Genomic DNA, 16458 nt, shown 5'->3' with positions numbered 1-16458 from the left:
AATAGAAGACGTCAGAGTGTATAAATGAGTACATGGGAAAAAAAACAAATATATGAAGGACCTTTTGAAATTTAAAATGTTAATCTACATAGAATAAATTTCCATTGATTATACAATAGTTTTGTTTCATATGGGCTAAAACACTCAGGATAAACTATGATGGAATCTAAGGGTAATCCAGCATAATAAATTTTTATTTGATCGCCTATGTGAATTGTTTTGTATTTTATAGATTAGAATTCAAATATAAACTTAAAAATTCAAAAGTTAATTCCCAGCCTGTCTGTCTGTCCTTCATCCCTCGACACACACGGGTCACACCTGACCATCCCCCGATATCGGCGCCAACGCCGCTTTTACCCGCCAAGAAACACAGAAGCAAACAGGGCCACTCTTTTCTTCAACCAGGAGGTTTATTTCTATTTTCAGAAGACGGAGGCGGAGGACGTGCACGGGTTCCACGCGGAAAACTACAAACATGGCCGCTTCCTACACCGAGCGTGCCGGCCGTTGGTGGCGAGAGGGCTGCGGGTGAGGAGGTCAAAAGAACCGTGTTGACTGCGGAAGTGGATTAAACACTTCTTCCGTGACTGCCGTACTAATTCTATCACGCGTGAATCTTCTGCTCGGTGTTTGAAGCTCTATCATCTCCAGTCTGGAGTGTCTACTCTTTGGATAAGTGAGATGTGGCGATGAGGGGAAGTCGCAACCCGCCTGACGTGCGCCTCTGCGAGTATCAGATGTAGCTCCTCTGGAGATCTTTAGCGGATATGGTTCTCAGAGAGGGGGAGGACAGGAAGAGGGGAGGAAATGGCATGGAGGAGGGCGGAGGAGACAGGCCGGGAGGGACGGAGATGACGGACGGAGCGTCGGAAAGCGAGCCGTACCCGAATCTTCGAGCGTCACCGGAGCCGGAGGAGGCGTGGAAAAACACCGGGGCGGGACCCGATGGGTCTGAGGACGGATCTGCAGAGGGAGACGCAGGAAACCTCAAGCTTGTAGCTTTATTTAAGGATCACATGATCAGCGGAGGACGGTTCCTCCCGCCTGTCGCTCCATTTACAGTCTAGATTACCGGAGCTGCGGCAAAGAGCTGGTTAGTTGATCTCCTGAATGAGAGTGAACGGTTGTGTGTCTCTGTGTTATAGGTGTCAAAGTCTGGCTCGCGGGCCAAATTTGGCCCACACTGTCATTATATTTGGCCTGCAAAGCCAAACCAAATGACTATCAGAGCGGGCCCGCCGGTATAGTCTACATGTACCGCTAATTCTACAAATCCCAGAATTTTCTGCTGGTGTTTTGGCACGAAAAATCACAACAGGACCCATAAACGCCCTCTGTTGACAGTAGTCATAGCAACCATATGCTAATACTGGCACCCTCCTACTTAGGCAGGAAACAGGGTTTTGCATGTGTGCAATATTAAGTTATATATTGTATAGTATTAAGCTGTGCTTGTTCCATATTTAATTTCTAAGCAAAACTTGTTTGGGTTGATTGTCATATCTGGAGGAAGATTTTTTTCAATAAATATCAATATTGGCCTGTGACTTTGTCCCAGTTTTGAATTTGGGCCCGCTGTGTATTTGAATTTGACACCCCTGCTCTAGAAGATGGTGAACGACAGGATGAACGGTTGTACGTTTCTATAGGACGTGCTAATGAAAGAATCTTCTCCTCTCCGTCGCCACCTTTTCCATTTAACCCTATTTACTGTATCCTCCTCTCTCACTATGTCCATAAATCCTCTGGGTCCAGTGGTGTCAAACTAACATACGGCCTAATTTGATATCCAGGGGGCCAGACAAGTAAAATCATTGCGCACTTACCTGGAAGAAACACAAAGTCCAAATTTTCCCTTTGTTTCAGTGTAAAGGAGAACAGGTTAATGATAAAAATCTTTCTATATAATGAACTGTTCCCTTAAAAAATACACGACAAACAAGCCGAGATTCGTTAAGAAAAGTAAGTGCAATGTCAACAACATTATGCCTCAGTTCTCCGTGGTTTGGTTGCATTTTTGGCCATTTTTGGTACCAAAACTTGCTGCATCTACACCAAGCATACAGGTTTCTCAAAGCCCTACACTCCACGTCCACTTTTCTTTTTTTTAAGGACGACAACTCGCTGATGAGGTTGTCGGGTCCAACGGAAAAGCGGGTACATTTCTAACAATAACTAAAAATGTTGTTTACAGGCTTGGAAGTTGCTATGGTGCCATCTGCTGCAAGTTGTGAGTCACATGGTGTCGTGCCGTGTTGGGAACACTGGCTAAAAACAGGACACCCCTAGCAAACAGTATAGGAACTGCATTTAGAAAAAAGTAGTTCATGATTTTTAGGTATTTTTTTCAAATTGTAGATTTATTCCACGGGCCGGATCGGACCGCCTGACGGGCCACTACCAGCACGCAGGCCGTACGTTTGAAACCCCTCTGATCTCGACCAGTAAAATGTGTCATTTTATATGACTCACGAGAGCGGCTTGAAAGGTCTGATTGTCTTAAATAAGTCAAACTACATTTCCCACAATTCATGCCGATTATGTTACCCGCCATTAGATCGCAGCGTATCCATTTTCTAGTAGAATTGAGAAATACAAATGATCCCTAAATGTCAAGGCTGGGGATGCACATGTAACATTTTGGATTTGAATGAGTAATACATTCATGGTTATTTAACATGAAGGAGTAGTTACATTTATTTCACATGACATTTAGTTACATTTATACTGTTATCGTTATATGCGGCCCTTTGAGGGCAACCATTATGTTGTTATGGCCCTCGGTGAAAATGAGTTTGACACCCCTGCTCTAGACCTCCGGCCTGGCAGCTTCAATTCCACCATTCGTCTGACAATATATTCACTCTCCCTCCTCCGTCCCTGAGCCGACCATCTCCCTCTGGCTTCTCTGACCTTCTTCCCAAAACATCGTGCCGTCCCTCTGATGGACTCTTCCTGATCCTATCCGTCCTGGTCGCTCCCAAAGAGAACCTCAGCATCTTCATCTCTGCGACCTCCAGCTTCTTTCTGGCTGATTGTCTTCCCGACCTGCTTGAACCCATTTTTTTTATTTACCTCCATTCCACGCTCTCCTATGCTCTGGACTGTTGACCCTAAGTGCTTGAAATCCTCCAACTTCTTGATCTCCGCTGTTCCACCCGGGTTCCTCTCAGGAATAAACGGTGTTATATCTCTATATGACGGTGAATGAGAGGATGAATGGTTGCATGTTTCATATGAGTGACTTATTGCGCATCTCTATTTGCGGCCTCGTGACGGATCGGCAACCAGCCCGGCGTGAAACCCGCCTGTCGTCCAATGACATCCTGGATTGGCTCCAGCAGCCCGGAGAGCGTGCGTGCAGGATAAGAAGCGCAGACTATAAATGAATGCATAAAATAAACACCATCTCGTCCCGTGCTTTTTCCCTTTAAAAGGACGGCATCTGTACATTTGTTCCCAGTCTTTTTTTCTGCCGGCAGGATTTTAAATAAACATGTTTTTTTGACAGGAAGACATGAATCACGCCATATGAATCCATCCCGACCGAGGCGTTTTAAATAACTGGCGGTCGGGGACAAACAGCAACCCGGGTCCGGTCTGAAGAGAAGCGGCAAGTCTGCATCTGATTCCTCTCCGTGCATCGAGTCAAAAACGCTTTAATGGGCTCATATTGGTCACAGATGATCGCGACGCTACTTTTATGTGGGCAAAGAAGCTGCGCGCAATTTGGGGGAATATAAAATTTGGCAGTTCGGCAAACTACGAAAATGTCACGATCCTGTCTGACGGTCCACGTGGACGATTCAGCTTTAGGAGCTGTGTATTCCGGTTGTTTTCTCTCGTTTGTCACGATTATTAAATGTAAATGTGCGCGGTGGGTCGGTACCTGCGTCCTGGTGGAGCTGGGTGTGCAGGTACTGCTGCTTGGTGTAGAACTTGTTGTAAATGCAGTAAACGGCAGCCATCAGAAGGAAGGTTCCCACGGCGGCAGCGATGAAAAGCCCCACTTTGGCATCGCCTTTATCCGCGTGGACGTCTGTTGAGGAACAAACATGGCGGACGCCCGTCACGTCGAACCGTGATTTACCGTCGCGTCTGTCTTGTAAACGACTGAAAAACTAAACTTACACGTCTGCTTTGCGTTCAAACGGATGTTTTCCTGTTTCCCCAGTAGGTTCTGAATGGGAGCGGCAGGAGGAGGCGCCGCCTGAAGGATGTGGGGCTCCTTTTCCGTCGGCAGGGTGATTTGGGAGCTGCTCAGAGGAAACGCCAGCAGGAGGCAGAGAAGCGACGGGCCGGCCATGGCTGTCAGCACCTGCGGATGAAATCGAAAAATCACTTGCAGAGCTTCAAAATTAAAAAAAAACAAAAAAAAAAAACGTGATATTTTCGCTCTGCTCAGGAGAGTCAGTAAATGCAGCGTATCTCTAGGCTACACGCACAAATCACTTTTTATTACTGCAAGAATTATGAAGGTTTATTTATTATTTTAACGCTCAACAGCTGGTTGTAAAAAGCAAAAAGCATCCACTTCAATGAGGCAATCCTCCTCCGATCTTGCAAAAAAAAAAAAAAAGGCCCTCGAAAATTATATAAAAACCCCCCGAGCATGACCGTCATACATTTACACTGATTCGAGGAAATATTTGGGAAGGCTGTGGTTACCTGTGGTCGAAGCGCAGATGCCACGTATCTCCGGGCTGGGTGTGGGCCCTGCGCGGCAAGGCTTGATCTGGCTGAGCGAAGGGAAGCTGCATCCAAGACAACTGAACTCCCCCGAGAGCCAACATTTCCCAGGGCACATGGTAAGAGTCGGCTTCCAAGCGCAGAAAACCAAAAGGGGGTGGCTCGCCCGGATCCCGGCCAGACACGGCGGACGCTCGGAAAAAAAACATGGAAATTCAACAAACGCGAACATGTTTTTCCAGTCGGTGTCTCGTGAGAATTCAGGTTTTCACCACACGTTTGTCACAGATCAGTACTTTCTTGTGACTGAGCTCAAGCACATATTAGTGGGATTAACTGAAAAAGAGAAAACTAATAACACATGAATTTTTTTTTTTTTTTTTGAAGAGGTCATGTGAACGGCATCGTACAACTTTGAAGTCTCAACACGATTGTGAGCAGATGATCAGACTCGAGCGCAACGGCGCCCCTCAGTGGGTGACCAGTGTACAAGAAGTTCCATTCACGTCTGTCAACACCCAACATTTCATATAAATTCAAGTAATAACCATTTCAAAAGCGACTGACCAGACAGATCCTAACGCCAGAAGTGACATTTGATCTAGAAATCACTGAGTTACGCTTTAAATTACTTTGTCATTTCGTTAAATGTGTCGGTATCTCGTCCATCTGGTGGGACAGCGGGTCAGATGTCAGAGTTATCATGCAGGCTGAGGTGTTTCACTCCAAGGTTTGGAGGAACACATTCTTCAAGGGCGAACAGATACGAGAGGAAAACTGAGAAAACCATCATTTAGCGGTGTTTAAGGTCAAATAAGTCTGTGCATGTTCCCAGCCAGACTCTGGCCTAACACACACACACACACACACACACACACACACACAGGTTACCCGGCACAACAATCTTTCCAAGGTCTCGCCCTCGTATCCACATCTGCTAAGCTCGGCTTTCCCAAGCAGATTCCACACAGCTAGTGGACGAACGTGGCATTAGATCTGACTGTGCAGAACACATACCTTACACATATGTTTGTAAAATATACCTTGGACAACAATACTGAGCATTTTTCCATCAAAATACAAGCATGTTCAAATTACAAGCTGCATTTCGAAATGAAGAGCTGTTGTGCTGAAAGAATTGTTTTAATAAAAATCCTTGCAATAATATATTACATTTTCTGAAAGGTACATTTTTTTTTGCTACAGCCAGACAGCATCCTGCTAACCAATACATACAAAAAGAAATGTTTTTCAATCTTTAAAATTCTGTGATGCATTGAAGATGCACTTAACAGCACCTGAATTCTCACCAGCGCTGTTATGGACAAACATGGAAGCTCAGCGGAGAGAAACCACACACATTGATTTGACAACTAAATCCAAGAAATGAATTTGAAGCAGCACATAATTTGCTGCCTGTTCTTTCGCCCCTTAATGCAAATGAAGCAACATTTCTGTTGAAAAACATACAAACAATGACGGTATTTCATGCAAATCTGTAAATAAATGATCTCGAGCATGGAAAACGATCTTCACTTCCAGAGCACTTTCACACCTTGCGCTTTCAGAGCCCTTTACACTGGACTACGCGCACACACACACACACACACACACACACACACACACACACACACACACACACACACACACACACACACACACACACACACACACACACACACACACACACACGACGGAGGAGCTGCTAAGCAAGGCACTCATCTCATTGGATCTTAATCAGATCTGCTCTGTGAGACACTGAACACGTTCCATTTACAATTTTATATTACAAATTCAAACGTAATCCTTAATCCTTTGGCACTCGGATAGAGAAAGTTTCTGGCGATGCTGCTGGGAGAATGAACCAAAAGTGAAATCACAGCAATACCAGCAGGACGGACAGTTCCATTAAACCTGACAAGCTAACTGTAACTGTATGGCTTGACTGTAGCAAAGGCCATAAATGCTGCAGAGTCTTTTTAATATTATCTGTAGATCCTAAATAACAGCATTTAATGTTTGGCTCTTTGAACGGTTCGGTTGCATGTCGTTTTAAAATACTGTGTGTTCTTCAGAGGTCCATCATTTCCTCTTGATTTTGGCTCAAGGTCATCTCTTTAACACTGCCCATCTGCTTATTTAAGGCAACCAATGCCAGATAAGAATTGCAATATTATTACACAATGTACTGACTGGAGTTTTTGTTAAAAATATAAAAAAAGGTAAAAATTTAACATTAAAACTGCACTGAATGTACAAAATAAAGTTTACCAAAGGATTCATTGGGAGTTCTTAACTTAATGAATGTGAATGTTTTCCTTGTAAAATAAATGGGCCGCTTCTGGTCCGAGGAACATTAAATTACCAAAATGGCCATCACCATCAATGTTTTTAAACTGTAATGCGATGGCTTCAAGTCACCAAATGTTTGGACCACAGGCCTGTAAAACAAAGGGAGATAAACATAAATATACCCAAAGTAATTAAACAGCAGCCAACGTGCACGGTCAGAAATATCAGAGGGAGCAGTTGTGTGGTTACTGAGACACATGAGAAACATCAGTCATCGGGGTCTGACACTTGTCATCGGTGGAAACGATGCTGTAGTGTCCGATCTCTGCGTCTCTTTTGGCCGGAGTCAATCTGTCCTTCAGGACACTGTGGATCAGGGCCAGGGGGACGGGCATCATGGCAAAGACGATCAGCAAAGCCAGGACTGCCAAAGCCCAGTCGGGGTACGGCAGCGACCCCTCCGAAGCCTGAAAAAGGAACCCAATGAAGAACTGAAACTCCCGGAACCATGTTTTTAGCAACAACGGTTCACATGGGATTTTTATATCAGCGGTTTCATATGTTCCGTTTTTTTTTTTTAAGCTTTTTGATGGAGAGCGGAGAAACTAAAATCGCTACGATCAACGACGACGACACAAAGAGCAGTTATTTAATCAGCTTCCACAACGAAGGCGTCTGTGTGGTTACGCTTGCAAAATAGTTCTTAGCACTATAAGCAAAGATGGGACGTCAAGTTAAAAAAAACAGGAACTCCAAAACGGGCGACCGCTTTGCAGACACGAGTGTGGCCGCTCGTACCTCGCCTTCATTCCAGGCCATGTAAGTTGGTCTTGTGATGACCATGCGGATGCTGGTGGCTCCCAGCAGCCCCAGCATGGCCAGCAGGCAGATGTACTTCCACAGATATTTGTAGATGGCAGGGGGACGCCAGCCCAGCATGGCCTCGATGTCGTCGAGGAATCTTCAGAAATCCGGCGGAATTTTTTCATTACAATTTTGATTAGAAACACAATTGACAGATGAGATAGTTACGATTCCATTTTCTTAAAGTCGCCCTCACCTGTCAGCTCCGTAGAGCCAGGACACGCTGAAGGTCTCGAACACCACCACGATGATGAGGGGCAGGGTGGCGGAATAATCGTCGAACATCATCACAAAGTAGTTTCCGCTGCGTTGGGTGAAGAGCAGGCCGATCAGGAAGCCGATGGTGCAGCTGAAAACTGACAAGCACGTTTTGAAAAATCATTTTAAATTGGAAAAAACGACACCCCCTTTGACGACAACTTTAGGCCGGTGGTTGTTACTGTTCCTGAAGGCAGCAGTTCTGCTCTGCAGCGTTGCTGCGTGGCTGCTCTAATGTCCGTGTGACGAGACGCACACCGAACGCCTCCGAATCGAGCGCTAAATGTGGGAAGGGTGTTGCAACGTGCACCTAAAATTATGGTGCCAAAATGGCTCGTGCAGGTGAAACGGAATTTTGTGAGCCACTGAATCAAACGCCCCCCGTTTGAGTCTTCAAATTCACACCAAAGGATTTGAGTGTTTATACATTGAAGTTCTAATATTTTTTTTGTTTTATCAAAACCTGTGCTATGTAGATCGCTGCCGCTTGCAAAAAAAAAAAAAATTTTGTTTCGCCACATCAATGTGAATTTTGAAACATAAAGACCCACGGTTATATTTCTCAATCGCAGCCCTTTTATCTGTGAGATGACAGGAACATTCATTTGAAAATCTTTCTCTCTACTGTTCAAATTGCAAGTTCTGACGAAAGAAAACGTGTGTTACCCGTGAGTTTGGTCTTGTTGTTTGCCAGGGTCTTGAAGCGGTCGGTGAGCGGAGCGAGGATGCCCTCCATGGTGCCAAACATGGTGCTGAGCCCCAAGTTGAGCAACATCAGGAAGAAGAGTGCCGACCAGAACGGGCTGCCGGGTAGGAGTGACATGGCTTCTGTGAAGGCGATAAAAGCGAGGCCGGTCCCTTCCACACCCTGAAATCAAACAGACCCTTAACCTTCTGTGTGTATCTGTAACACTGGAACAGTAGAACGGATGTAAATGAGTATGTGACTTACTCTCTGCATCTCTTTTTCCAGGTCACAGTCGGTGAAATTGCCCGTCATAGATGCCCCGTGCAGTTTAAACCAGGCACCGTAGTCCTCCAGAGCCACAGAGCTCGGATCGGAGTAGTCAAACGCTGGCATGTGAGATTTGTCCACAAAGCCAAAGCGAATCTCCTCTGACAGCTGCTTCAGATTACTATTAAAAATGTGAAGGAATGCAAAAAATAAACCAAAAAAAAAAAAAGAAAAACAAGATTAATTTCCTCCCGTCCCCTAAATATCTGATCAGACCCATTAAAAAAAAGAAAAAAAAAAAAAAAAAAAAAACATCTTGGGATCCACAAACAAATCTATCATCTCATCTCACAGAAGGGTTCTTTCTCTCAGGTCTATCTGAGAAGTGAACATACCCATCAACACACGCCAAGACCTTTTTTTTGGCGCGGAAGCCAAGCACAGCAAACACCACCAGAGTAGCCAGCACTGATGTGAGGAAGTTTATCGTGGAAACCGTGAAAGCATCACGATGGCAGTTGTTGTTCTTGGGATTGTAAGAGGAATAGGCAATTATAGATCCGAAGCCCAGGCCCAGAGCAAAGAAGACCTGCGTGGCCGCCTGCCGCCACACCTGGATGTCTGCCCAGATTTCTGGCTACAGAGAGAAGAAAAAAAAAGAAGAAAAAAAAAAAAACAACAGGTGAATCGGGGAGACTTTCCGCCTCTTCGACTCCACATTCGACGAGACCCTCGATCGGCTGATACCTTCGGGTAGAACATGTATGAAATTCCCTCCAAGGCTCCATCAAGGAGGAGTCCTCGCACAAGGAAGCAGAAGAGCACCACATAAGGGAAGATGGAGGAGAAATACATCACCTGAAAGGAAGACAAGAGTTTAAATTAAAAAATCAGATGACTGACGGTGCGTGTAGTGTCGGGGGTAATGGACTGCTTGATATATACTATATACCGGATCAAACATCAGCTTTCAGCCAGCGCCAATCAGTGAAATCTGATCTGCTCTTGACATATTTGCTACAAGAGAAAAAAATAATCCAAATCGAGTTTGTCAAAATAAACAAGAGTTCTAGATTGTGCTATATATTGAAATGCACTGGTTAATAATACAAAATGTAAGCACAGTGTTCATAATAACACGGATGGACATTCCCAGTGGGTCATCACGTAAGCTACGTCTAAGAAATTCACACGCACACACACCAACACACGATACCTAAAATCTAAACCCAACACAAGACTCAGGATTTGACCAAAGCCAGAAAGACAAAAGTACCAAAGCTCTGTGAGCTAATTATTTTCTTTTATACAAGTGAACTACCAAAGAATCCAAAATGATCCCACAGAAATATCAATTAAAAATTAATGCATAATAAAAATGGCCATGGAAATATATGAATATATAGACAGTGTTTTGGATTTTAGGCACCAGATTTTGGAGCATACATTGCAGCATACATTTTTACTTCCTTTATCCCACATGGAAGAGTGGTTGGTAGAAATCATAGTTGATGTTTTTTCATTATAACAAATCTTTTATAATTCACTTTACTTCAGTAAATTCTATTGTTTCAAATTCAGGAGGCAAAGCAATCATTTTGACGCCTCCAAAAATACTGAAATAAATTGAGAAATTACCTGATGAAGTCAGCAAGAAATTTAAAAACCACCACAAGCCAATCATGCAGGGAACAACCTTCCATTAGTTGGGTCAGAAATTCAACTCTCTTTCCCTCCATAACAGAGCAAATATGATAAAAAAATGGACATCAGTCATGACTGGCAAACACTGGAACATTTATTTTGTTTCCTCATTGTCCAGCTCTGCTGCGGAGCAGATAAAAATCAATCTCATGGAAAAGAAATAGCAGACATTTAGCTGCGCCAGAGTAGAAATAGTGACTGACTAATGTTCCTTTCTGCTGCAGCGCTGACCTCGGACCATCACACGCATGTGTGAACAAGTTCCTCACGTCACAAAAGACCAGGCCGATACCTTGACAGAGGTCTTGATACCCTTGAACATTCCCAGGCACACCACGGTCCAGGCCGCCAGAAGACAGCCGACTATGTATGGGTTGAAAGTGCCCGTCTCGTTGATGGAATCTGTGATATCCAGAGCTTTGCGGTACCAAAAATAGGACGTAGGTGAGCTTTTTTCACATTCCAACACTGGAAAGAAACAAAAGTGGCGATCAACAATTAAATCTCTGTTTGAGTATAACGTTTTTTTCAAGCTGCAGCAACTGTGAAGAATGTTACCTGTGACATTTCCAACTTCTGGACACTGTTCCCAGGGCAAAGGGTATTGGAATGAATTCCCGAGGTACCAGAGACTCCACGCGAGGATCACGTTGTAATAGAGCGCCACGAAGAAGCACACCTGGGGGCAAGATGAAAAGAAAGATAACTGGTACATTATTTGATTTTTAAAATCACACAGGAAACAAGACAAATCATCTATACCAGGGGTCGGCAACCCGCGGCTCTTTCATCTTTACACTGCGGCTCCGAGTGGCTTGGGAAAATAAATGATAAATATTTGATTGAAGTATATTCCATTTGTGTTAATTCCCTTTTTTAGTTCTTAGTTCTAAGTTGGAAGATTATTGTGATCTTGAAATATTAAATAAAATTATATTTATAATTTTTCGCCACTCAAAATAACGTCACACTTGCGGAAGTGCGCAGAAGTGCGCAGAAGTTCAGGAGCAGAAGTCCCATAAACCAGGTAAAATAGATATTTATGAGGATATCTTGTAAATATTTATTTTTTATTGTTTACTGACACTGTGATTTTTTCCTGATTTATTTTTAAAATTCAGGTCAAGGCTCCGCTAAACGCTCTGAAAGCCCAAAGCTCAAAATGAGTTCATCACATAAATAAGATTTAATTTTCTCTGTAATACTTTGTGAATTTCAGAAGCAACACACGACACACTTATCTATACAAAGTGTAAAGGTAATAGATAGCAACATATACAGTGGTACCTTTTTTTTTTTATTTTGGACGTCAAAAAGTAATTGCGGCTCCCAGGGTTTTCTTTTCCGAGGAAACCGGGTCCAAATGGCTCTTTGGGTGTTACGGGTTGCCGACCCCTGATCTATACTGTATGTTTGTAACAACATTGAATGACAGACCAAAAAGAGGCTAATATTCAAGGGACAAAGGAGAAATGAAGCCACCTTTCCCAGAAAAAAAGCAAAGAATCCCTTCACACTTTTAACACTGCTAATAAATTAGACACCCCTTTTGATCAGGCGCAACGGAGAGCCAAACTGAAATGACAGCCAGAACACATTAACTGTCAAGAGTAAATCTCAAGGTGAAAGGAGAGCTCTAGCGTTAAACAGTTAAATTACCACACAGCTGGAATAGCCGATGCCCGCAAGCCTGGGAGAGATGTACTTCCACACTCCGATGCTGCCCTGACGGATGGCTTGACCCGCCGCCAACTCCAAGAAGAACAAGGGAATACCCACAACCAACATCAGCAGCACATAGAGAAAGAGAAAGGCTCCTATAGAGACAAGGAAAATATATTCTGTAGTTCTATACCAAGCCAAAAAAATAAATAAAAATGGGGAGCAAGTGTGAACACTGTGATTCTGTCCACATGTTTGCATATTCATGGTTTATATTTTGTCAAATGTGTTGAGAATGAATCCAACGCACGACGTCCCTCCGTGTGCGCTCTGCAGCTGTGGTACACGACTACAAACAGATATAATTCTCGTTTGAGGAGGACGAGGAGGAGAGGCAACGCTAATACAAATTCAGTGATTTTCCATCGACGGATAACTCCAGCAACTTGAAATGACATCAGAAAACGGCAACTGAAGAAAAATGCTGACGGATGCAATCTTTGGTTCGTTAGATCAAAATTTAGTACTTTTTGAATTAAAAGCTGACTTTTAATAGTTTTCCTAGATTTATGGGTCAGTAAAACTGGTACAAATATTCAAACAGCTGGGCTTTTTCAACAACAATGATTCTTTTATCTCCAGCAATTTCATTGCAATCCTTTTGATAATAGTCACATAATTATCCCCATACTTTGTAATAATAACAACCCAAAGGTTGAAAATGCATTTGAATTGAATCGGACTCGCTGGGTGGGGAATTACAAACGTGGACGCCGTAGTTATTAACTCACCTCCACCGTTTTGATGGCACAAATATGGAAACCTCCATACGTTGCCAAGCCCAACGCTGAATCCCACTTGTGCCAAAAAGTACTCAATTTTGCTGTTCCAGCCGGCACGGGCAGCAGGCTCGGCTGCGATCTGCTGGTCCTCATCACCGGTGCAGTCGTCCGCCTCCGACTCTGGAAGCTGCTTCTCCATCTTCCACAACAAAAGAGGGAAAGACATCAAAATAAATTGGATGGTAAACAATTCCTATGGCTTAATATTCACACTCCCAGGCCCTTATTTAAGTGACACAGGGTGCACGGCGCAAGTCATTTGTGACGCGGTGTTCAATTATTTCCACACCATCTGGATGCAAACATGCACTGACCTACTGCTTGTTGATGCTGCTTTGCATCAGTGTGCCGTTGTTTAACAACCATAATACTCATCGAGTGTGTCCACAGCCCACTATGAATGTGTCCTGAAAACAGCAGAGTAAAAACATCGCGGCACCAATTTTAAACCGAATATGTCGACCAAGCGCCTCTTGGTAGCAACTTGCCCACATTTTGACAGCGTAGGTCATTTCCAATTTTTACAACTTGGACACGTATTGAGACTCCCTGTGAGCACTGTTTTGCTGTCAATACTGGGTTGTCACCTAAATCCTAAACATAAACAACCAATATCATGTGCACATAACATGACATTTTAGCGATCTTTGATGCTTTCATTGTGTAAGACCAGAGACAAAGAAGGTGGAGGACTTTAAGTACTGTACTCTAAGTAGGATCAACAGTCCAGAGCGACGAGTGTGAGGAGAAGAGGTGGAGATATGTGTGCAAGCGGGCTGGAACGGGCGGAGAAGCGGCGTAAAGAGAGAGTATCAGCCAGAATGAAAAAGAAAGACAAAAAGGACGGAGGTGAGAGCAGCCATGGTGGCTGTTTTAGAGACACTGAGAAGACAGAAGATGTGGGGGTTCTCTGTGGGAGTGAGGAGGATGGAGAGGATCAGGAATGTTAGATGTTCTTGAGATGAAGATGGTTTGGACATGGACAGAGGGATGGTGAAGGTCTCTGAATATGGATGGAGTCTAGTTAGCTGGTGCAAGAGAAGAGGATACAGAGAATGAGAAAACTTTGTTGGTGTCACATCCTTCAGCGTCGTCTATTAACTTTCGTCTAAAATAAAATGTTTTCTCAATGTTTTGAGGTTTAGGTAATGTGCGTTGCAGCTGGTGGTTAGCATGTCTCCAGCAGTGTGTTGAGGTTAGCTGGACTGTGTCCTAAAACTTAAGGGGCATCAGAAATACAATAAAACATTTATACATACACTTTACACAACACACATGGAATTCTGACACTTTTAGCATATTTTCTACAAGTACTTATATGGTAAATGAAATATAGCATTCTTGGTGTTAGCCTATTTTACAGCTACTGGAAGAGGTCTGCTTATCTGTAGTGGTGCTGAATGAAGCGTGTTATTCTAAGGCTGTCTTGGAGAGGCTGTGAAGCAACGACAGCGAAAGGAACCCCAAGCAGCTGGATGACAAGACCGGTATTCAAAAAAAACACGGAAACGACACTCCCGGCGGCACGTAAAGCTCGGTCCCCCGGCCCCATCACGGTACCCCATCAAGTCGGTACCGTGGATGCTTCACGTGAAATACGCCATAACAATACGACTGTCAAGTGTAACTGTCTCTTTAACACACACACACACACACACACACACACACACACACACAAACACAAACACAAACACAAACACAAACCTGTGCCCAGGAAACGAGGATTAAGGAGAGAGCGGCAGAAGTTTTGTCGGAAGTGACGACGATTCCGACTGTCTTGACTTCCGTGAATGCAACACACGGGCACGTGCGGTGACCGTTAAGGCTAGTAACAAGACGGAAAACCGCGGTTTTAGCTCATAAATAAATTAACTGGGCTTGATTTAAAAAAAAAATACATATGTTTAAATACGACCACAGAGAGTGTAAACTACGTCTTGCCGTGCCGCGATACGGCGTGGCGAGGCGAGGCGCGAAAAACAATGGATCCCACGCCGATGAGATGCATTCAGGGACAACTCGGTTATTCGAGGACCTTAATAATAGTATTTATTTGTTTTATATTTGTTTAGTAAAATTGGTAAGTGATAAGGCATGGGTGGTGGTAGTGGTTGAAGGACTAGTTATTTGGCTGCATATTGAAAATAATTACCTATCTGATCTCTTAAAACGTATAAACTATTTAAATGTCTATCTCCCTTTAAGGCGCTCTAACAACCGAGGGACAGTGAATGCAACACGACAACCTTCAGCTCACACAATTCACTTCAACTAAATCCAATATTGAGCAAAATGTTCGTATTATCTAAACCTAGATTGAAAAATCCCGTTTGAAATTATCTCTTTTTGGCGTTTTTTTACTTCGGACTTTTTCCCGCTGCTTGCTTAACACTTTTAATAGTTATAAATAACGAATATTTTAGGGTTTAGATAATATACCGCCCCATATTTTACTTTTATGATGTTTTCCTGCTCGAATGATATTTGTACTTTGAGACCCGCCTCCGAAAATAGGGGGTAAAAATTCAAAAATACGAACTGACGCAATATCGCAGTCCTCGGAGCCGTGCGTGTTTCCCCATCATGAGCTTTCAATACATTCATATTCTTGCAATAACAAAAACACCACCGTAGGAGTTGTCAAGTGTTTGGTCTCATAGACCAAGTTACAATGACCTGGCGCAGTGACATTTCCACAGAGCCCCACGCATCTCAAATACACACACACACACACACACACACACACACACACACACACACACACACACACACGTCTGCCACGTATGCCTGTTTGGAAAGCAAACCTCAAATGTGACCTGTAACTGCTGCAACCTGAGGCGTCCGACCGTGCGTGCACACCAATACCGAAATGTGCGGTGAAGAAAAGTAGATAATTACCTTTTGATCCAACCGATGCGTTTTAGCGGAAAAAATGTATCCGAAATAACGAAAGACGATGACAGTCGACGTCCTTGGCCCCGCCCATCGCTCCTATTGGTTGATTAAAGGAGGCTTGTCCGCCTCCAATTAAGCGTCCAAATGAAATGTGACCCCGGATTGTGGACGTCCGGATGCATTTCACTCAAATGGTTTAAATGAATGTGCTGAAACGGTGCACTGACCTTTAAGAGTGCGTGTGTGAGTGTGTCCCCCAGTGAGATCCAACGTGCACGCGTGTTCGCGCGTGCA

The 16458-nt window shown here is 43.8% G+C and overlaps 2 protein-coding genes across 7 annotated transcripts; both read right to left on the bottom strand.

Moving 5' to 3' along the window:
• Nucleotides 1-411: 411 nt before the first annotated feature.
• LOC147214911 (uncharacterized) lies at nt 412-5667 on the bottom strand. Of its 4 annotated transcripts, XR_015104279.1 has the most exons (5): nt 4672-5667; nt 4135-4321; nt 3893-4042; nt 3079-3382; nt 879-966 (listed from the first exon to the last, which is right to left on the bottom strand). XR_015104279.1 is itself a non-coding variant. In XM_086140211.1 (4 exons), the coding sequence occupies exons 2-4, from the start codon at nt 4307-4309 to the stop codon at nt 737-739; spliced, it is 555 nt and encodes a 184-aa protein (XP_085996337.1). In that variant the 5' UTR covers nt 4310-4321; nt 4672-5667; the 3' UTR covers nt 412-736. The 4 variants fall into 4 exon arrangements, 3 of the variants coding, with proteins under 3 accessions (XP_085996337.1, XP_085996338.1, XP_085996339.1); XM_086140211.1 differs by lacking the exon at nt 3079-3382 and having other exon boundaries at nt 412-966; XM_086140213.1 differs by lacking the exon at nt 879-966 and having other exon boundaries at nt 2543-3382.
• Nucleotides 5668-5816: 149 nt separating this feature from the next.
• LOC147214910 (sodium-dependent neutral amino acid transporter B(0)AT2-like) lies at nt 5817-16305 on the bottom strand. 3 transcript variants are annotated; one of them, XM_086140205.1, is made up of 12 exons: nt 16168-16305; nt 13219-13408; nt 12425-12582; nt 11324-11444; nt 11058-11233; nt 9809-9919; nt 9457-9698; nt 9059-9242; nt 8773-8974; nt 8045-8204; nt 7783-7945; nt 5817-7451 (listed from the first exon to the last, which is right to left on the bottom strand). In XM_086140205.1, the coding sequence occupies exons 2-12, from the start codon at nt 13406-13408 to the stop codon at nt 7230-7232; spliced, it is 1929 nt and encodes a 642-aa protein (XP_085996331.1). In that variant the 5' UTR covers nt 16168-16305; the 3' UTR covers nt 5817-7229. The 3 variants fall into 3 exon arrangements, with proteins under 3 accessions (XP_085996331.1, XP_085996329.1, XP_085996330.1); XM_086140203.1 differs by having other exon boundaries at nt 11058-11444; XM_086140204.1 differs by lacking the exon at nt 16168-16305 and adding an exon at nt 13584-14553 and having other exon boundaries at nt 11058-11444.
• Between the last annotated feature and the right edge of the window lie 153 nt (nt 16306-16458).

Source organism: Fistularia commersonii, chromosome 33 (genome assembly GCF_037954325.1).
Source record: "Fistularia commersonii isolate RoL2024-O1a breed Wild chromosome 33, RoL_Fcom_v1.0, whole genome shotgun sequence".
In the NCBI taxonomy this organism is placed as follows: domain Eukaryota; kingdom Metazoa; phylum Chordata; class Actinopteri; order Syngnathiformes; family Fistulariidae; genus Fistularia; species Fistularia commersonii.
Note: the sequence above shows the minus strand (reverse complement) of the source record. Positions and strands in the feature narration are given on the sequence as shown.

What these genes read in the sequence shown, in the direction of transcription:
- LOC147214910 (XM_086140203.1), bottom strand. Translation starts at nt 13,408, where the DNA reads ATGGAGAAGCAGCTTCCAGAGTCGGAGGCGGACGACTGCACCGGTGAT. An exon ending in GTGCCATCAAAACGGTGGAG is followed by an intron (nt 12,583 to 13,218) that starts GTGAGTTAATAA and finishes TTGTCTCTATAG; the next exon opens with GAGCCTTTCTCTTTCTCTAT. An exon ending in TGGAAAAAGAGATGCAGAGA is followed by an intron (nt 8,975 to 9,058) that starts GTAAGTCACATA and finishes GTTTGATTTCAG; the next exon opens with GGTGTGGAAGGGACCGGCCT.
- LOC147214911 (XM_086140211.1), bottom strand. Translation starts at nt 4,309, where the DNA reads ATGGCCGGCCCGTCGCTTCTCTGCCTCCTGCTGGCGTTTCCTCTGAGC. An exon ending in TTTGAACGCAAAGCAGACGT is followed by an intron (nt 4,043 to 4,134) that starts GTAAGTTTAGTT and finishes GTTCCTCAACAG; the next exon opens with ACGTCCACGCGGATAAAGGC. An exon ending in CCAGCTCCACCAGGACGCAG is followed by an intron (nt 967 to 3,892) that starts GTACCGACCCAC and finishes CTCCCTCTGCAG; the next exon opens with ATCCGTCCTCAGACCCATCG.